The sequence below is a fragment of the Panthera tigris genome, chromosome D1 (genome assembly GCF_018350195.1).
Source record: "Panthera tigris isolate Pti1 chromosome D1, P.tigris_Pti1_mat1.1, whole genome shotgun sequence".
Lineage (NCBI taxonomy): Eukaryota > Metazoa > Chordata > Mammalia > Carnivora > Felidae > Panthera > Panthera tigris.
Window position 1 is genome coordinate 75,823,711 of NC_056669.1, and position 22,183 is coordinate 75,845,893.

Sequence of the window (22,183 nt, forward strand, 5' to 3'; positions counted from 1 at the left end):
ATTCTAGAAAATCTGTGAAATAAAAATGCTGTTGATGAGTGAAACTGACCATGACCCAGGCCAAAAGAGAATAAAGATATGTCTGGAAGTTACACAGAATTCAGTACAGAGAGAAAAAGGGAGTAGAAATAGGAAAGGAAGGCTGAGTAGCATGGAGAAGAGCTTGGGAAGGAATAACATTTATCTGATTGGAGTTCTGAAAAGAGAGAGAAAATGGTGAAGAGAGGTTCTGAAGAGACACTCCCTGTGAATGTTCCAAATTGATGAAAGATTTGATCTTTAGATTCAGAAATCCCAAGGAATCATAGGAAGAAGAAATAAAAAATGAACTTACCCTGGAGTAAAATTAAAGAATACAAAAGGACATTTAAGCAAATTAAGATTGAGCACAGTCACTTTCAAATTATCTTCACTAAAGGAATTTGTAAAGGGCACTTGAGAGAGAAAAAGAATTATCCTGGAAGCCATGTCTGCGATTCAAGAAGGAATGTTGGGAAAATAAATACGGAACACACGGTTTAAAAAGGATGCCCCTGGAAACCTGCTCGGGGATGTTTCTTGCCGTGTTGTTTGTGATTCAAAACCTGCAAATATGCCCAGTGCTCATCTGTAGTGTAATGGATAGATGGTGGAATATTGACGCCACAGAGTATTATACAGCATTGATGAATAAACTGTAGCTACAGGCAATAGCAGGGATGAATAGAAAATACACCATAGAGAATATGTAAAATATAATTTCTTTCATGTGGAGTTCAAAATGGGCATAAACTGAATGATCTATTTAGAAATAAGCACCTATATATGGCAAATGATAAAAACATGCAAGGGAGTGATAAACACAAAATTCAGGATAGTCCTCTTTGATGGCTGGGAGGGGACTCGGGGAGATGTAATCAAGGGGTACTGATAATCTGGTCGTGTTCATTTTATATATTCATGTAGATTCATTTTACATATTTCCTGTGAGTCATAAGTTTTACAATAAGGTGATTATAAAAAGATTGGTTACGTAAGAAAGTGGTGGGAAGGGGATTCAGGGTCAGCCTGGATCAAACATACTTTGAAAAGCATTAAAGAGAAACATCTCAAGCATGTGGTAGTCCAGTTTCCCATTCCTACTCTCCCACCCCCTTCCTAGCCTACCCTTGCATATTGCCAGTGTATGTTTTCATGCATGGTGACAAAATAGTAAAGATAATTCGTGGTTTATTACTTGAAAGTCTTGTGTTGTAATGTAAAATTTTATTTGCTTCTTTAGGTCATAACTTTTGTGCAGAAGGACCTACATGTGGTGAAAACTCAGAGTGTAAAAACTGGAATACAAAAGCTACTTGTGAGTGCAAGAATGGCTACATTTCTGTCCAGGGAGACTCTGCCTACTGCGAAGGTAAGTCAGCTATAATAAAGTCATTTGTGAGAAATGCACTCCTGGTAGACATGGTTGAAATTGAAAGCTGTCACTTGGCTCTGGTCTTCTGGGATCCTACCAGAAATTATATCGGCTACTTGGGTGCTCTGTTCTCCTCGTTTATCCAGGCTTCTCAGTAGCATGTGGAAAGCCAGACCTTTGGAGGGAGTTCTGAAACACAGCAAAGCAACAAAAGTGGCAGGGCCATGTCAAATCCCATGTTCTGCTTTCACTATATGTAATAATCACTGGCAAAACCATAAACACATGATGTTCTTTTGCCTTATTTGAGTGAATTAGTATTTCCAAGTTCAACTGAAGGTTATAGGGTGGGTCCTCTTTTTGAATGCTTTGATACTAGCTTATACCTGACTGCCTTTTTCTTCACCTGCCAAGGTCAGAAGTTTTTTTTTCAATTGGGTTTCTAAATGACTGATTCATGGGTTGCTAATTCATAAACTATACTAAAAGTCACAGTGACAGATGGACTCATAACTTTGGCACTTGGATGGATGCCATTACAGGGGTTAGTGGCTTCAGGCATCAGTGATCCCCATTTCCACTCTAGAGAGCAGAACAACTCTATGTGAATGCCTCTTAACAGGCTTAGCATTCCACCTTGATGGTGGTGAGCAATGCATACTCCTGCTCCTTTGTAATCCCCTAGTATCCCAGCCCATCCATTTCTCAGGTTCTAGCTGGCTCAGTCTCATCAGTTTGAGAAGTTCTAATGGGCAAAGTGGGGCGAAGCTGTTTCTCTGTCTTGGTTGGACCCAATCATTCCTGACCGATTCACTAACAATGTATTGAACCTTGTGCTCTCTTAATTGGGAAGGTAGAGGTCTTGAATGGAATGAATGCTGTAAATCCTTGGTCATGCTCTTCTAATTGGTTTGGTTCTCCACTGGCTCACGTATTCTCAAGGTAAAGATGATTCATGATGAAAATGGTTTTTTCCATTCATTCCGTTTGTATCATTGATCCCTGCTTAATTTCTTGGCTTTGATTAAACCTCTTCAGTTGTTAAGAAGATGTGTGTAATGCTTGCTGGTGCTCAGTACCTGGTGGGTGGCCTTTGGTTTTGATCTCTTCTAAAAGACTTTGTCCATTACTGCTTTGGTTCTCATTAATGGTACAGTATAACCAACAGGTCTTTTCCCTTTCTCCTTTATATCTTTCTTTCCACCTTTGCTTACTTTTATTGATTTGAACTTGATTAGAGAAACATGCCATTTGGGAGGATGAAGTTTCCCCTTTGCTTTATGAATCCTTTTTCATCTATCCTTCAATATCCTGGTACTCATTTGTCAGTTTTGAGGAAGAGGACTGATAACGTCAGTACTTCATATTAATATTTATTTTTTTTAATCTTAGGCTGTTTTTTATTTTTTGGTCAGAAAATTAATTTCAGAACTTTAAAATTTGAACATTCTCCCCCTCAGTTTCCATGGAAAATCCTACAAAGCAGGTAATGTTCTAAAAATTTTACTGTGCCCTTCTGTTATCTGTGGGGATAGACTATGAATAATTAAAATAATGACAGAGGAAACTCAAAATCATTTGAATCTTGATCCTCCCACTGGCAGAACCAGTACACCTACCACTCCTGGCTCCCCTTAGCTATTGAGAGCTAGCAGAATATGGCAGAAAATTACTGCTGTGCAAGCTGTTTGGGACTCTGATTCATTCCTCATCAATGCCATTTTTAATTGCATAGAATAAACTCCATGAGTAGCCATTTGTGATAGTAAATCTGCCCTTTGTGTGAGAGGCCTTATTTGTCAGTAAGTGATTTTAGGTCTCATCACTGTTTTCTTGGACATACTTCTCTTTAGCCTAGTGTATGTACCTGGCTTTGGGCCACAGTGCACTGCGGTGCTACCTTTGGTAATGGTGATGTGCTAAAGCTTCAGTCCTTTCTCTCTTGCTGTGGAGACTTTCTACAAGTCCCAGCAGGCTTGTACATGGAGAGGATGAGAGCCCCAAGAAGAAATGACCAAACATTAGAGTCCATGTATGGGATAAGAATAGAACTCATCTGGATGGGAGGCCCTGAGAACAAAGTAGAGTGAATATCAACATTTAGAGCAGAAGCCCATTTCTCATTCCATCCTGCCATCTTCAGCACATTGGACTAGGGGCTTATTTTCCTCTGGTGGCTGATGACTGCCATGGCCCTAGGCATAGTGTCCTAATACCAGTGTCACAAGCAAGCAAAGAAGGAAGGGGAATGAATGGGTTACAAACCTTCTCTGTGTGAAGTTCTGTTTTTTGTGTTTAAGGAAAGTCCTTCCTGGAAGATTCCCTGTAACCCCCTGTCCCTGCCCACATGCAGATTTCCACTCTCCTATTTTTCAGACCTGGGTTACATCTTCTTCGACCCTAGACCAACTTTTGGGCAAGGAGAATGAGAGGGCTGTTACTGGTTTGGGTTGTATTCAATTCTTGGGAGCTGGGGTAGGGGTTTTCCTTCCCTGAAACCAAATGATCTTTGCCCTTTACCTGAACCACTTAGGACTGTGGCAGGGAGAGGAGGAGAGTGGTTTTCGGTGGGCAAAAAGCAATGCCTGTCCCATTGTTTTATGGTTAAATGCAGTTTATGGTCATTTTCCCAGCTCTGTCCTCAGGTGGTCTGCGATGGTCTGATGGACAAGATTAGAGGTCACCAAGTGCCCACCTGGGTACCAGGGACTCTCAGGCTGAGTTTGTTGTCTTGCCATAGTCTAGAGAGAGGTAGATACTTTTGAACTGCCTCAGGCAAGTTATTTTTTTACTCTGAGTAAATGGAGTGAAAATGACCCGTGGTACAAACCACAACGAACAAGACTGCCTTGCAAATTAAAACAAAATATTACACACATTGTCCAGGCTATCTTGAAAAGCCCATTCAAGGCTCTCAGTGGAAAAAGAAGCACAAAAGGCTTTCAATTTTCTTAACTTCCTTGGGTAGTAGCAGAGATACAGTATTAAAGACTCCTGCTCTATAGAGGTTGCCAGAGAAACTGCCATAAAGATATCGGAATTCTTAGCCAATCAATGGAGGATAATAAGACCTTTTGTCAGCTCTGATACAATTCACAGGAGATCGTTTCATTTTGCCTCGTCCAACTCAGCACCAACATTCCCCATTTTGAAGATAGTTTTAGTTGGATTTTGGTGTTTTATGTATCTGGTCTGCTGAGGTGTTTGATCTCTGCGATGACATTTTCACTGAGTTGGTCTTAAATAGTTTCTGATATACTGGCTTAAATTAGAGGCAGTTTCTGAGGAAAGTATAGCAATTGGAGGTCTACTCATAATCTTCTTGAATTTGGAGTCTGTATAAATAGTCTCATTAACGTTTTCTTGCTGGAGTAAAAGTTATTTAGAAAAAGAAAAGGATAATGTGATGTCATATACATCATGCCGTCTGCCAGGCATGGGAAGTACTACAATTAGCATTAAGTCACAGTAACTTCTACTTACAGACTACTCTGAATTTTTCAGACTTCTTTTATGTATATTGTACTCTTTGAGACTTAAATCTGTGAAGAAAGTGGCAGCATTGACCATATTTAACTATGTTGTACAAGTGCCAGACACTCATACTCAGAGAAATGAAGTAAAGATAATACTCAACTTGCTTCTACTCCCTACCTTCCCTCCCCCCATCCCATTTCAATGTTGTATTTTTGTTTAAAATATTAGCTGCCTCCTTGAGCCAATGAAATATCAGTGGGTGTGACCTGTATTTCAGGGTAGAAGCTTTAAGAGCTATTGTAGGGTTCCACCTCATTCTCTTCCCTCTGTAACACAAAATTGGCAGTATGCCAGGGCAGGGCTGCAGTTCCAGAATGAAGAGGACAAGGAGCAGGGGGACAACTGACAGGTGATGGACATGTGGCATGAAGGAGAAATAATTGTGTAAATCACTGAAATGTTGGAAGGTGTAATTATCTGAGGGTGCAATTGCTTTTGCATAACTTAGCCAAAGTCTACCTTACCCTGCCTGAATTATTTGATAGAAGTTTTGTGGTTTCAGAAAGGTACCTCTAGCTCAGTGCCCATGACTGAAAGCAATTTTTTTTTTAATGGAACAAGCATTGAAGATTACTGGAAAAAGTGCCAATGGAGTGGATCATTAATAGTCTGTTCTGGCTATGCTGCCACACAATAGACTTTTTGCAGACCACAAGTTGTAAATTAGTGCTTTGTTATGGCCGATTCCAATATGGGAAATTGGATTTCCCAATTACCATAATGAAACAGTGCATGTCAGAAACTTAGCAAATTGTCTGGTATCCACTAAACATTTAATGGATCACAACAGATACCATTATCATCGTCATTAACTTACATCATTAACACTTAGGAAGATCTTAGGATTTGAAGAGTGTGTACTCACTGAGGCCAATACTTTGTGAAAGTGGGTTTCCGTCGTTACATCTTGTGGGAGAGTGTTCTTAGATGGAAGGATTAGATTTTATCAGTTCTGTCCACAGTGTATTGTTGGCGGAGGGGTATGAAACATATTTATAATGATAAAATCCTTTTTTTTTAAACATGAGTGGGATTGTATTCAAGAAAATGTCGTGGAACAAAATAACCTATATGGGTATGAATTTAACAATTTCATGTAACAAAAGCACTGAAATGTCTGAAACACAGCAACTGATAAGCAAGGTGATTGAAAACTTCTTTCGCGTAACTAGGGGTGATAAAGTGTTAAGAGGCTGGTAAAGTGGCAGAAAGGTCAGTGGTCAAATGAGATGATTTCAGAATAGCTAAGGTGGTACATATTTACTGGATGCAGAGGCTAGCATGTATGCAATTCCATAGAAACAAGATGCTGTAAACTCTTGATGAAGAGACTGCATGGGAGAACATCTAGTTGCTTAATTATACTTCTAATTATGCAAGGATTAATCAGGTAACTCTTGTTGTTTTGATTGTTATAAAATGCATGAGCTTCATGATACATGTAGCCCAATTTATACTTGAATCTGGACTTCAGTCTCCTGAAGTCCTGCTTTGGACAGCATAAGGATCATAAGGCTCTGTTGAGTATTCATGTTAATAGAATCTTAACTCTAAGCTCCAGCTCCTGTTTATTTCCAGGGATTCAGAATGCTTGAAATAAGAATACCCTGAAGTATCCTTTTTACCCCCATTTAGCCTACATGACTAATAGATCTTCCGGTACCTAGTTATCTGTCAACCCCATGCCCTATCTTTCCAAGACTGTGATCTCTATCTGGCCTTTGCTTTGCTCATAATAACCCATGTGTCACCTCCTTCCCAGCACCAGATAGAGATGAGCCTTATTCCTGGTGTTGATTTTGTCTCTGCTGCTTTGTCAAGGGTATTGATGAAAGGCATCAGCTTCTTCTCTCCCACCCTCTTGAGCTCTTGCTGCTTTTTACCAACCCTCTTTCCCCCCTAACTCTCTTCTTGGAATTATTAAAGAAAAGAAAAAGCCCAAATCAAAATCTTGGTTACTGCATTTGGGTTAAACCACTGGGTTAATTGTTAAGCTCTGGGGCTCAGGAAGGAGCCCCAGATAATCCAAGTGGAACAGTCATCAGGACTAATGTTAAAGCGGCACTATTTTGTTTCCTCAAGCCTTGTTTCAAAAGATCATTTGTAGGATATTGTTTGGAATTTTTAGTTATTTCTTTATGGTAAAAGTGTTGTAAGTGTTGATGAGGTTTCCAGGCTAGCTCATTGTAGCCTAGCTAACTCATTGTACCCCTGAAGTGTTATACTACAAAGCTCTGCTGAGTTTAGGATGCTGAGAACAGAGGACTGTGTTCTCCCAATCTCCGTTAATGGCACTTCCATCCACAGACTTGATCCATTCACAAAGTGTAGAAGTTCTCAGTCCCATTCTTCCCCTCGCACCCAATATCTGCTATGTCAGGAAGTCTTACTGGTATTCCCTCCAAAATGAGTCCCAAGTTCACCCATGTGTTGCTATGACTCCAGTCCAAGCCTCCTTTATCTCTTGGCTAGTGATTGTGACGGTGTCTTGTCTGTTGGAATCCATTCTGCAAACATTGATCAGATTGGGCTTTTTAAAATGTAAGTCAAGGGCGCTGGGGTGGCTCTGTCCCTTAGCGTCTACCTTGGGCTCAGGTCATGATCTCGCAGTTCATGGGTTCGAGCCCTGCATCGGGCTCTGTGCTGTCAGCTCAGAGCCTGGAGCCTGCTTCAGATTCTGTGTCTCCTTCGCTCTCTGCCCATACCTCACTCATGCTGTCTCTGCTCTCTCTCAAAAATAAACAAACATTAAAAAAGGAAATAACATGTAAATCACATTCTTCTCATTGTCGACAATGGTCTAATGGTTCTCTTGCCCCTTAGAATAATATCCCAGTTAGGTCCTGTGTCAGGCTGTATGTGAACCAGAACCTACCTACTTCTGTCTTCATCTCCTACCACTCTTTCTGATGCCCACTCTTCTCTCATCACACCATAATTCTTTGTGTTCTTTGAGCAGGCTTGTGCAATAAAATCATTCTTTCCTCAGCCTGGGATACTCTTCACCCACATCTTCCCTAATTTGCTTTCTAGTGATCATTTAAGTTGTAGCTCAAATGCCACCACGTTAGAAAGGCCTCTCCTAACCATTCTCACCAAGTTAGCTCTGTTACTACTCTTAGCTACTCTCTGTAGCATTTTATTTCCTTCATTGCACTTATTGTCTAAAATTGTGGTGTTTTCCTGCTTAAAGGTGGGTGATGTTTTCTCCTTTGAATATAACCTGCGTGATGGTAGCAATTTTATCTTATTCATTGTGTCTCTAGCACCTGGAAAAGTGCATAGCACGTTGAAGACACAGAACAATGTTTTAAATTTATGAAGGGATGGAAATCTCAAGCTGATGCTTGCCTTTCTGTATCTGTGACACTGCTTTCTTTCTTGTATGAGAGTTGTTGTCTTCGTATGGTAAGGGCTTCTTTTTAGAGTGCAGAGTCTGCTCATTTTGCTAACATTCAGTTGCATATAATGCTGAAATGCCGCCTGCTCATTTGAGTCTGTGTAAAGAAGACTGACAGGAGAGTCAGTTTTCACAATAATTTTGGTCACTTTTTTTGGCAAAAAAAATCACCAAACAGTCCAATTAAAAAATGGGCAGAGGATCTGAATAGATGTTTTTTCAAGGAAGGCATACGCATGGCAAGAGGCATATGAAGAGATGCTAACATCACTAATCAACATGTAAATGCAAATCAAAACCACAATGAGCTCTCACCTCACACTTGATAGAATGGCTGTTATCAAAAAGAAGCAGTAACAAGTGTTGGTGAGGATGTGATGAAAAGGGAACTTTTGTGCCCTATTGGTGGTAATGCAAATTGGTGTAGCTACTTTGGAAAACAATATGGAGGTTCCTCAAAAAATTAAAAAGAGAACTACAGTATGATCCAGCAATTCCATTTCTGGGTATTTGAAGAAAATGAAAATACTAATTTGAAAAATTTATGCACCCCATTGTTCATTGCAGCATTGTCTCCTATAGCCAAGGTATGAAAATAAAAGTATCCACTGATGGGATGGATGGGTAAGGAAAATGTACATACATACAATGGAATTCAACCATAAAAATGTCTTGCTCTTTGTGACAATGTGGATGGACCTTGAGGGCATTATACTGAGTGAAATAAGTCATACAGAGACACACAGTGTATCATCTCACTTATAGATGCAGTCTAGAAAAAACAAAATAAACTGAGCTCCTAAACACAGATTGGTGGTTGCTGGGCATGGGGAATGGGTGGAGGATCCAAGGGGTGAAGTGGGGTCAAAAGGTACAAATTTCCAGTGGTGAAATAAGTCATGGAATATAATGTCCAACGTGGTGCCTATGTTACTAATACTGTATCCCATATTTGAAAGTTGCCAAGAGAGAAGATCTTAAAAGTTCTCATCACACAGAAAAAAATTGTGACTATGATGATGGATGTTAGCTATATATCTTGTGATCAGTAGGCAGTATACACAAATATCAAATCATTTTGTACACCTGAAACTAATACCGTGTTATATGTCAATTATACCTCAGTACAAATACATTTTAAAAATTACAGAAAAATTTCTTGTGGCTTAACCCAATAGAAACTTTCATTTTCTTTCAGATGGATGTTCCTGGTTAGCAGGTAGATTTCCTCATACTTGGGATTCTGGGACCCAGGCTGTTGTCCTCTTTCGCTCTAGCATGTATAATATGTGGCTTCCACAGTTGCCATGGAAGGGGAAAGGGATTAGCAGGTGATGAGTGTGAGGTTTTTATAGAGTCTGCTGGCCACATTCCACTGGCCAGAGCTTAGCCACTGGCTATACCTAACTGGAAGAGAGCCGTGTAAATGTTGTCTAGCTCTGTGCCCAGGAGGATAAAGAATTTGTTTTGGTGAATGGTTTTACAGTCTTGCCACAGTTTCTCGATGAAAACATCTCCCCCCCATTATTTTTATGTTTTTTACTTTTTATTGCCTGTGTCCCACCAAATGGACTTCTGGCTTCAATGGATTGTATTAAAACTTGCTTACTTGGGAACTGGATAGGATTTAACTAAACTGTCACTTGTACTTTGTTGTTTGCATTATCACCAGGCCTTCCTGTGGCTTTCATTGTATCACATCACCTGGATTTGTTCTGTCCCCAGTATACCCTATATGCCAAAGTGACCCATCCTTCCATAGAAAATTCACAGCCTCTCACATGCTAGCGTTCTGACTTTTATGCTAGAAGGAAAGCAATTCATGGAACAGGCTTACACACATCTATGAAAGATTGATGTCCACATAATGTTCCCAGAGGTAAATGTATTCTTTAAAGAGGTTGCTTATTAATTAAGAAAATCCCCAAACAGTTAAATTTAAAACAGCATAGCAAAAGGAAATGAAAAATCAAACCAATGTGGATGTGGAAGAGAGCACTTTTAGGCGTGGGCACTAAACAGATTGTCCCTGCCTGGGTGTTTGCCTTGGTAGTCTGCTATCCTTAAATAGTCCTCCTTTCTAGCATTTTCCCTCCCTCCTTTTTTTCTTGACAACTCTCAGGACAGTGATGTAGTGAAAGAACATTGAACTCTAAGGATAAGGAGATCTTGACTGATCCTGGCTCTACCACTTAATCACTTGGGTGACCTTGGAAAGTCACTCAGTTCTTCTGTCTTGATTTTTCTCAAAGTGCAAACAGGACTTTAAACAAGACTTATATATTACCATTTGGCTGTGAATGTTAAATAAGAGACTGAATATGAAAGCATTTTGTAAAGGCTAAGGCAGCATAGCTATGTACTGTAACATTATTTATGGTAATTATATAATTACACATTATATAATCGTTACTATAAATATTTTCAGCATTGACAGTAATTGGGCTAGTACTTGGTATTCAGCTATCTAGGGTTGAGATACATACACACACACTCTGAATATCTATCAAACTGTGATGGTTAATTTTTTTGTATCCTCATGACTGGGCTAAGGGATGCCCAGATAGCTGGTAAAACATTTTTCCTGCATACTGGAAGAGATGAACATTTGGTTGAGTAGACTGAGTAGAGGGATCCGCCCTCACCATTGTGGGTCAGAATCATTCAATCCATTCAGGGTATGAATGGAACAATAAAGCAAAGGAAGGCTAAATTCCTTCTTGCTCTTCTTGAGGTATGACATCTATCTTTTTCTCCAAGGGGACATTGGACCTCCTGGTTCTCAGGCTTTCAGACTCTGGGCTCACATAGGCAGCTTCCTGATCCTTAGGCCTTTGGATTTGGACTGAGTTATATTATCCACTTTATTAGTTTTCCAGCTCATAGGTAGCAGATTTTGGGTCTCCATAATGATATGAGACAACACCTATAATAAATGTCCTGATTGTATATTTGTCAGTCAGTCTGTATTGATTATCTGTCTGTCTGTCTGTCTGTCTATCTCCTGTTGGTTTTGTTTCTTTGGAGAATCCTGACTAATACATCTCCAACATGTATATTGAGCTATTGTTTTATGTTTAACCCTCTGCTAGTCATTATGGACTTCATGGAAGTGAGGATACATGCAGTGTTCTGGGTGAATGGCATCTGCTAGAATTACGCAGTATGAAGTCTTAAATGTTGTACAGAGTGGCCCTATCAAGGGCATAGGGAAGAGGCAGACCTAGAGTCTTGTCTCATGCTTTCAGCAAATATTAAGCACCTATGTTACTGGGTTGTATATTGGGCCCTGGGAACTCAAGGATGATTAAATCATAGTTCATTTCCTCAAGGAAGTTATCGTTTAAAGGCAAAGAGAGCCTTGTTATCAGATAATGAAAATACAGTAGGATTTGTTTTATCTTAGGAATTGAATTGGGTGTTAGGAGCACAGTAGTACGAGTAATGCATTCTGCCAACTAGAATCTGCACAGGGTGCCCAGTGGAGGGGGTATGTGAGCTGAGTCCAGTTTTTTAGGAGGAAATATGAGGGAAGGCCATCCTCAGCAGAGAGATTAGCATATATAAAAGTACAACGTGCAAAGTTTAGCATGGTTAGAACATAAAGAGCTTGGTAGGAGATGAGAAAAAGATCTGGCTGATGGTCAAAAGGTAAAGAGTAGTGTAGGCATGCTAAGGAGTTTCAGTTTTATCCTGTAGGCTGGTGTGCATCCATATAGGATGCAGGCATCACAACAGGTTGAAAACTGGATCTATTGAGATATGGAAAAAACATTGGAGCTTTAATTAAAAAATTTTTTTATGTTTATTTTTAAGAGAGTGTGTGCATGTGAGCTGAGGAGGGGGAGAGAGAATCCCAAAAAGGCTCTATGCCCAGCACAGAGCCTGATGTGGGTCTTGATCTCACAACTGAGATCATGACCTGAGCTGAAATCAAGAGTCAAATGCTTAACTGACTAAGCCACCCAGGTTGCCCCTGGGGCTTTAATTTCATCTTAGTCTTTTAATTTTCACTTTGGTGTAAGATTTATAATGTACATATTACTATAATACATGTGTAAAATAGACAAATATTTTCATATAGGAGGTACATGTTCCCAAACTGTTATCTATGTGGAGGCATGATCAAAACCAGAAATCACTAGTATAAGCTACAGGATATCCAATGGAGGGTCTCTGGTTGGATGACATTATTGGATTGGTATGTTAGGAAAGTTCTATTCATAGCCATATAGAGAGGCCACATTGTGGAGATGCTGGAGTCATGGAGCCAGATTAGGCAACACTGCTTGAATGATTGGTATCTTCATGAGTTCTCAGCCCTGGCCACAGTGGCTACTGAGGAGAATACTCATCATTGAAATAATTAAGATATGGTTGTTTGGCCTTGCTTGGTGCCTTTCTCCAAATCTTCCCAATGTGTTATGTTTGATTCTTGACCATGACTTCCTTCTGAGAGCTCTGGTGCCTGGCATTTTCCCAGATGAATCTTTCTTGCTTTGTTCTTTGGAGAATTTATCAGAGGGGCTGGGTGGTACCCAGAGGCCAAGCCTATGAGGATGGCCTTATGTTATTTTCCAATGATGTATTTTCACTTTAAGAAATCACCCTGAACCATCTTTTGGCTCACTGTTAGAAGATTTTAGGATTTTAAGTGTCTCCTTGAAAGACATGCATGTATTTTATGTATAGTACTTAGCATTTTTATGTAGCAAAAAAAAAAAGGAAGAGAAAAAAGTGAAGTCCCTGCTCATTTTTTTAGGGATAAAAATGGTTATTTAAAAAAAAAATTTGGTTGTTTAAAAAAAAAAACAACAAAAAACCTTGAGTTATCTCTAAGATGCCTAATACCTAGATAAGATTGAGAAGAATTCAACTCAGGAAGCTTTTATTGTGTCCTTGCTTTGGTGGCTGGCATAGTGCCTGCTGTGGCTTCTGCTTCTTGATGAAGCTTGTCTGGGCAAACAATTGTATGCTCCAAATAATTAGGGAAAAATAGTGGAGATACAGTGGAAAGATTCAGCTTAGTTTTGGTGCACTTGGGTTAGAAATTCTGGCTCTCCCATTTTGTGAATATCAATCTCTCTGCTTTTCCCCTTTGTAAAATCAAGGTGCTAATACTTAATAGGGTCTTTTAAGAATTGATACAAGAACTCAAGTGAGTAAAAAGTCTAAGGATTTAGTGTAAACCAGGTTTTAATAAATGTTCTATCACACATAATTGAGTCCTAAATGGTTCAGGATGTGTGTCAGTGAGTAGGGAGGAAGGAGAAGGCTAATTCCTAGAATTAGGGCAAAAGAGGCCCTCAAAGGGATCTTGAAAGACCGGGACAACAATGACTACAAAGGATCATGACTATGTGATTGGGAAGCCTGGGATGCTATGGGAGACTTGAGTTGAGAACATAGGGTGTGATGGAGTTCGCGGACCTCGGGGGAGGGTGAGAAGGAGATCATTGCCAGAGTTGAGAACAGCATCTATGTAGACCTGGAGGTGCCAGAAAGCAATGGAATGTTTAGTTTTTCTGTAACCCAGGGTGGGAGATGGAGAGTGGTAAGTGCAGAGTTAGGAGGCCTTATAGACGTGATGAAGTTTGGATGCTACTCTAGCAGCAATGGGAAGTTGAAGAGTTTGGAAGAGATGTGATAAGATGGAATAGATATTTCTGGAAAATCATTCCGGCTGCAGTGGAGGCTGGCATGTAAAGCAGGAGTTCCAGTCGTCAGTCTGTTGCTCTAACTTATGCAAGAGATCATGGTGAAAATGGAGGTGGGAAGAGGCAGGAGGTGAAATCAACAGGATTGGTTGGTTGATTGGATGTGAGGGGCAGATTGGGTATTACATAAAAAGGGAATTTAGAATCAATTCTCTGGTTATTGTGTTTATACCACATCTAACTCTAATGGCTGGGTTTGTGGCTTCCTCCTCTCGGCTCTGATGCCACTCTGTTCAAACCTTTATTAGAGTGCTCATCACACAGGATTTTAGTCACTTTTTCAACATATTTTTCTAGGTTAAGAGCTACTCAAAGGTCAGGCCTGTGTCTGATTCATCTTTGTATGCTCAAGATGCAGCCCGGGGCCTGGAACATAGGAAGTAGATGCACAGAGAATACTTTCTGAATCAACCAGTGGATAAACGAAGGCACGATTCCATGAACAGACTTCAGTGCTCTATGTCTTCTTTCCACTAAGACATTTAGAATTGCACAGAGAGATCTTGTTTTTTCTCCAAGTGGGGAAAAGCCACCTCAAAATGCCTTTCAAATGGGGCTTGCACATCTTTTTATAAGAACCTTCCCTTCCTTCTTTTACCATTGAAAGGATTTGCCAAAAGCCCAGTCTTAGCGAATAACTTCTAAGGAGCTGCTATAGAGATTTGTGGACTTCTTCCTATTCATTTCTGGATGTTTATTTTCTTGCTGCGGAATTTTGTCTTTTGATACTGACACCTGGCTCCTTAGAACTCTACTAATGGGAACTTTTCTGAGCCTTGTTAAAGAAATTGGATGTATCAGATAGATTATAGTTTACCTGTCAATGCTCGTAGCATTGTGCAAACTTATGTTTTGTGTTTAACAGAGTAATAAGTGTATTTATTTAGGATTGGGAGGAAAGAATGGAAATGAGCGTTCTTCTTCCTACCACCAGCAAGTACGCTTAATGAGGGCTGGGATTGCTATTCCTTTTGTTCACTGTTCTAGCTCTAGCACCTTGTAAAGGGCCAGGCAGTGTGCTGAGCAGGTATTTACACTTATTTAATCCTGTGTCTACTTGGTCAATAAAGAAATCTAATATGACACAGCTAGTAAATGACAGAGCCTGGGTTTAATCTCCAGTCCTCCTGACACAAAAAGGAATTCAAAGTCCTGTGCAGTCATGCAGAGAAAAAATAACTACAGTTGATTCCTGTTGTACATTTTTATTTGGCCAGGATACATCTGACTAGGTGTCCCATTTCCTCCATTTCCAGTCTATGGCAAATTTCTTACACACAAATACTATGTTCTATTAATATATATTTGTCTTTCTGATGCATCAGCTCATCAGGATTTACAGCAGGCAGCGTAAACCGAGCATCCTTTCTCAATTGCAGAGAAGCTGTGATAAAGAGCAATTCTCAGGATCCCTGGGAAATTTTAGTTAGCTCTTCCTTCTTGGGCTATTCTTCTGGGAACCCAAAGGACATTGGGCACTTTCACATTGAGGCTTTAGTATCTCTTATTGCTCTGAGTATAGATAGTTAAAGAGAATCTGTTTAATGTGAAGTTTGAAATTCTTAAATTTTAAAGAAGAAAAGTGGCTTTAGGACTTTCTACATACTTGGTGTCTCCATCTATTTCCAAAAAGTGGATTTTTCTCCAAATCCAATTTAATGAATTTGCAATTCATTTGTAGTGAATAATTATTCACTGTTATTCATTAATGCTATTCTCATAGGTGATAAAAAAAACCATTTCTTTTAGTGTTCTTGGACACATCTAAGTGCCCAGTCAAATAAGAGCTTGGACACATCTAAGTGCGCATTCAAATAAGAGCTTGGCCTTTCGTGAAGACACAACTGAAAGATACCACTTAGTGTGTGATTAGTTCTGGTATAGATGCAAAAGTAGACTTTCCTTATTGTGTGTATATATCTCTATTATCTATATAGCCAGATACAGATATAGTGTTCTAGTTGGGTTTTTCATTTTCAAACATAATTTGTAATACATTTTCATACAGACAGTGTTCACAAAACATAGTAACTGACCCGGTAAACTACCCACTGAGTCAGAAGCAGGCCATTTGGTATCTACATCCTCACCTAGTGTATTTATTAATCCCTGGTGCCTGAGTATTGTATCCCTTTTGGTGAAATATAGGGGGATAACTTAAATGCTTCAGTTTTTAATGTAGCATTCTTAAAGTTCATTACACTTGTCCTAAGTAGGGATGGAAATATGATTTTTTATTCAAACATATGTTTTAGAAACTGTTGTCTACCGGATACCTAAATTGCATCTAATGGTTTTGAAAAGCCTTAGGTAGCAATGTTTAACTTAGCATCTGTTAACTTATCTGTACATGGAATCTTCTTAACATGAGAAACCTAGTGTCTTGTGGAACACCTTGTAGAAAATGGTTTACTACATAATGTGTTACTGTGTGTTTACTACATAATTATTGGCTCTAATACTATTTACAGATATGGGGATTCCTAGAAATCTCTGGACAGTTACCTTACAAATGTAAGGATTTTCTAACATGAGTATAATGAGTTGTAGAACTTACTTTAATGCAAACTCTACAAAATCTGTTGATCTTTCATAATTTGCCTGACCTATGCATTATAAATTTAATTTTTGTGAATAATGATTGAGAATAGTGTCTCATGTTTTCCCTCCTTTGTTAAAGTTTGGGTGTGATGATGCTGAATGTGTGACCATTAACCTTGTGTGTGCATTGTCGTTTATAAACTGCTTAAAAATACATTATTTCCTTAATCTCCTATGAGCTCCCATAAGATAAGGATTCTCATTCTTAGAATATTTTGTAGACAAGGAGATAGACATCCAGAGAGGTGAAATGGCACACCCAGGATCCACAGCCAGGCATTGAACCCAGCTAAATTAAATCTTAGTCCAAGTTTATGGGTCTTTTCCTGTTGTCCTCTCTTGAAACATATGTTGTTTGTTGAACACTTAAAGTACACAAGGCACTTTTATTAGCATGGAGCATAGGCTCCACGAGGTCAGCCATTTTTGTTTGATTTCTCCCCTGTGGAGTTTCTAGCAGATAGCAGCTTCTGGATGAGTAATTATTGAGTGCATAAAGGGATGGAAGAACCACAGTAATTAGGCTGCTGCTATTTGTTCATACACTTTATATGTTTTTATGTTAAATACTTCACATACTATGTCATGTTTTTCATATCATGCCCTGATAAAAATACTAATATTTTCATTTTACAGATGAAGAACTGAGGCCAGGAAAAGTCAAAGGGCTTACCTGAGGTTACTTGGCTAGTTAAGTGTTGGAGTTAGGCCTCTTTAAGTCCATAAGTTTCGTTCTCAGCTCTGCAGGAGCAAATTGAAGCTCAGATGTACTTAAACCTGTGTTGTCTTCTACCTCATCTGGCTGTTTCTGTACCAAACTGCGTCATTTCTCTGGACCGAATTCAGCCTTAGGGTAGACAAATGATGAACATAGTGCACCTCTTCAATGACAGTCAGTGTGCTAAGCATTTTGTAGGTGTTGTTTCCTTAAATTTCCCACCTACACAAGCTAAGTACTATTATTGCTGTATTCCTATTAAGAAGATGATTGACCTGCCCAAGGTTACACTGTTAATAAATGGTATGCCCACAACCCTCATCTCAGATGTATTTGTATCCATAAACAAAAGAACAAAAGCAGAGAGCAGGTTTCAAAGAAATGTAATAAATGTAATGAGCTTTGGTTTAATGCTGTTTTTACATTTCTTTCCTTGTAGTGGATCGGGAAGAGTTTGGACAACACTTGTTTCGTGATCCTAGGCTACACAGCTAAGGAATAGTCCCCTGTCGTAGATGCTTGCCTGTTTCCTAGATCCCTTTCCCAGTTCCTCCCTGTGGAGAACTTCCTGGAAGAAACTGGCTGAGTACTTGGCCTAGATCTGTCTGCCTTCTCACTGTCATCTCTTCCTTCCTCCACCAAGGCCCAGGGGTCCTCTGCCTCATCTTCCTCCCTAGGTTACCCTGCAAAATCAGCTACTCCTGCTTCTCCACTGGCTCCATTTCCTTTCGCTTTCTAATCCCACCAATTTCCCACTTTCTAATTATTATCAGCATCACTGATGCTTAGTGTGATAGGACACACTGTTTATCGTAGCCACAGATAGTTCCATTACAAAAAGAGGGAATGAGATTAGTGCCCCCCTCCTTCTCCCCCCTCCATATTTACTGGGAAAGACAAAGGATTTAAATTAAAGGATTAATTGGAAACCTCATAGGTGCACTTCATTTCTGGTCAACACAACCAAGTTCTTCTCTTGAAAGGTCAGTGAGTTTTTCCATAATTTTTAGCTGCTCTGTGAAAGGAACTGTAAATCTTTGTTTATTTGCTTTATAAATCTCCCTTCAGCTCATTTAGTACAGGGACAAACATCATAAATCTGTGGCTTTCTTTTAGACAACAACCGATGTTACTATAAAAGGAAACCTGGTCTACTAAAACTATAAGAAACTATCAGTACCAACTTTTCCTGTGTGGAAGGTATGTGTGCTTTGTGTTAGAAAAAAAACTCATACCCCTGGGCCTGCTTGTGTTATTTTCTACATAAATAGCATATTTTATAATGTTTCTCAAAGGAATGAAATAATCTTTGCCTTGAAATTGTATCTACTTTAAACCAGGCACCTTAAACTTATAAATAATGAGAATACAACGAAACAGATTAATGACGTGCTCAGAGAATGGCTTATTCTGGTTAACTGGGCATTTTGATTATCTGAGGAGAATGTCTTGGAAAGCCCCTTGGTGCACCCCTTTATTGTTAAAAAATCTAGTTTGAATTCCTGAATCCATTTTCTGGCTTTAGGGTGCACATGGGCATGTTTGTTGTTGAATTTCTGCTTAGTTGAGATGTTTGCTTGAGAATACTCACAAGGCCACCAGGCTAGTGTGGCCATTGATTCCCAGTCTCTGACTCATAATGCTAGGTGTGGGTGCTTGAAGACACAGCTTGGGAGGGGGTTGTTTGCCCTCCTTAACATTTGGGTTTTTTTTTCCCTGAAGTGGCACATAACAGTGGAAGAATGGGATCTTCTTAAAGTCGGAGAGGATGTCTTATTCTTTTTTGCCTCTCCAGCACCTAGTACTCTTCATGGCAGTTTTTCTGAATATCTGATGATTTAAAATTGAAATATTTGAATCACCGATGTGTTAAATGTTTTGGATAGTTGATTTCCCTCCCTCCCTTTCTTTCTCTGCAGTTACTGAGCACTTGTTTTTGAATATTCTCCCAGGTGCTGGGCCTACCAAGAAAGGAGATTCATACTCCCTTTTACACATCAGATATTGTGTTGAGTGCTTTAACATATATCAGCGTATCTAATGGTCCTTTTACACTGTACAGTACATTCTGAAGTTCGGATTTTTAAAGAGGAGGATCTAGGGGCACCTGGGTGGCTCAGTCGGTTAAACATCTGACTCTTGGTTTCAGCTCAGGTCATGATCTCATGGTTTCGAGAGTTTGAGCCTGTGTCAGTCTCTGCATTGGCAGCAGGGAGCTTGCTTGGGTCTCTCTCTCTCTCTCTCTCTCTCTCTCTCTCTCTCTCTCTCTCTCTCTTTCTGCCCCTCCCCTACTCAGGTTCCCCCTCTCTCTCTCTCTCTCTCAAAAAAAAAAAAACTTCAAAAAAAATAAAGAAGAGGATCTAAATCCCAGCAGGATTAGGGTTAGGATTGACATTTAGGTCAGCTCGTTGCATACCTGTTCTTTCATCCTTGTTTCCTGAATGGCTGAGCAGCAGAATCTCCTGGAAACTTCTACAAAGATTCCATTTGCTAGGACCCTTCCCTGACTCAGAGTCAGAGTAAAATCTTTAGAGACCCTAGCCACCAAGAAGTCTGTGATGTATGCCTTCCACTGGTAATTTGATATTTTTGTAAATTATAATCATAAAGAGGTCCTGTGAAATTCTTAACTCTTCTTAGGATAATTCCTTAAAAACTTTGAGAATATTATATATCAGTTTGTCTTCAAATTTATTTCTCTCTCTCTACACCTTTACGTTGCTGATTCCCTACCCAATAGTCTGGCTATTGGATAGCTCAGCAGTTCTTGGACCTTGGGATTCTGAGGTGCAGCTAGGGAGAAGTTTGCCAGATATTTTTGATTCTACCCCCTCTGTTTGCCAGGGAATGGGTTATAAGCAGGGAGGAGTTATAAGCGGAAGTGATGTGTCTAGCTTCCAAACCACAATATGTTGGGTAATTGTTGGGTAAGAACCTTTACAATTCCTTCCTTTTGGCAGTAGCAACTAGCAATCCCAGATAAGGGCTGCCGTGTGGACCCAAGTTCCAGAGGATTATAGTGATCCAGGATTTCTGCTGACTTGCAGTGAAGATGTGACTTGAGTTAAATGAACTTTGGTTATTTGAGGTACTGAGATATTGGGGTTATTTGTTACTCAACTAAAACCTGGAATAGCCATATGTGGAAACCACCATTTTGTGTCATCCAAGATACTTGAAAACTGAGTGTAGTATTTTGTGGGACAGATAGGAAGGGAAAAGGATGGCAGACAGTAGGAAAGACATCTGTATTTTGAAACTTGATTCATCGAATTCTTTTTTCATTTTAGAAGTGATTTGAGAGGAATGTATAGAAGTTGAGAAAAGAATTTCAGTAGGGACTATGAATTGCTGATCTGGGGATATCTTGCATATCTCAAAGGCAAATCAATGGGTGTGACAGAAAATAGGTTGGTGAGTAGGGCATGATGTGGAAATACTGTTGGGTAGTTTATTATACCTAGAATGTGAATTATATGTGGGCAAGTGGTAGAAGATAAGCAATTAATGTTCTTAACTATGGTTATTACCGGTGCCTACTGGATACCTCTTGTCTTTGGAGCAGCACAGTGCCATGTCAGACCTGCTGTCTTTTTTTTTTTTTCCATGTTATTGATTGATTGATTGATTGATTGAGAGAGTGCAAGTCGGGGGAGGGCAGAGAGAGAGAAAGAGGATCTAAAGGGGGCTCTGTGTTGACAGTAGTGGGCTCAATGTGGAGCTCAGACTCAAGAACTGTGAGATCATGACCTGAGCTGAAGTCAGACAATCAACTGACTGAGCCACCCTGGCACCTCATAGACCTGCTACCTTAATTTTATGAATAGTTTGTAAAAATCATTAGACCTTTGACAAACTCAGTTAAGCGTGTAACACTTGTCTTGGCTCTATTCTGATATTTCACTTATAGTTTTCCTTATATCAATAAGCTAAGAATTTAGATGTGTATTAGATTGAGAGTTGCCTGTCAGAAAATTTCCCTCTAAGAAACCCGTGAAATAAGGACCCAGTGGTGATGTAGAAGTGTGCTGATTGTACTGATTTTTTTTTTTTTTGATGTGCCAGTGACAGAAATCCAAACTCAAAATGGTGTAAGCAGAGAAAATTTATGGACTCAAATAACTGAAAATGTACAAGTAGCTTTCAAGGGAGGCTGGATCCAGGGCTCACACAATGTCACCAGGACTATTTGTACTTATCTCTGGATTTTGTTGTTTTGATTCACAGGCGGATCTGTTCGAGTGCTACCACCAGCTTCACTCTTGTCTTTATAAGTGATCCCACTCATTTTAGCAAGAGTCAGAGAATTGAGTCTCACTGGTGTGGTTTGGGTCTGATATTTGGCCCTGAAGCACTCATAGTATCCAGGAAGCTGTGGCATCCTGATCAGCCAGTCCTGGGGCACAGTCTCGTGCCTGGCACAGGATGGGTCACTTCCAGTCAGTCGTGTGGGTTGCTCAAAGGAAGCTCAGGGTGTTTTGTCAGAAGTGTGAGGATGGATTTTGGGGAGGAAAAGACAACACCTGTGCTCTACTATGATGTCTTTCAATTTTGCCGATAAGGGAACTGTAAAAATGATAATGGTTTGATAATGATTTCAGTGGTGAAAGCACTGAATTTAGATTCAGGAGAACGAGATTTAAGCCCCCATTTACTACTCTCTGGCCCGGTGATCTAATCCCCAGGTGCTTCTTTGCTTGTCTGCTGACTGGTGGCATGATGGCCTGAGCAACATGCTGGTATGAGATAACAGGATATTACCAATGACTTGACCAAGGTCATATGGTCACTAAGGGCAGAACTAGAAGTGGAGTCTC

At 39.7% G+C, this 22,183-nt stretch overlaps 1 protein-coding gene across 3 annotated transcripts in view; it reads left to right on the forward strand.

Moving 5' to 3' along the window:
* The window catches only part of NELL1 (neural EGFL like 1), an 885,592-nt gene that overhangs the window by 231,792 nt on the left and 631,617 nt on the right, over positions 1-22,183 (forward strand). For all 3 annotated transcript variants that reach the window (XM_042959041.1, XM_042959043.1, XM_042959042.1), the window contains exon 12: positions 1,262-1,390. In XM_042959041.1, the coding sequence (XP_042814975.1) occupies positions 1,262-1,390 (129 nt within the window). The remainder of the gene's footprint in view (positions 1-1,261; positions 1,391-22,183) is intronic.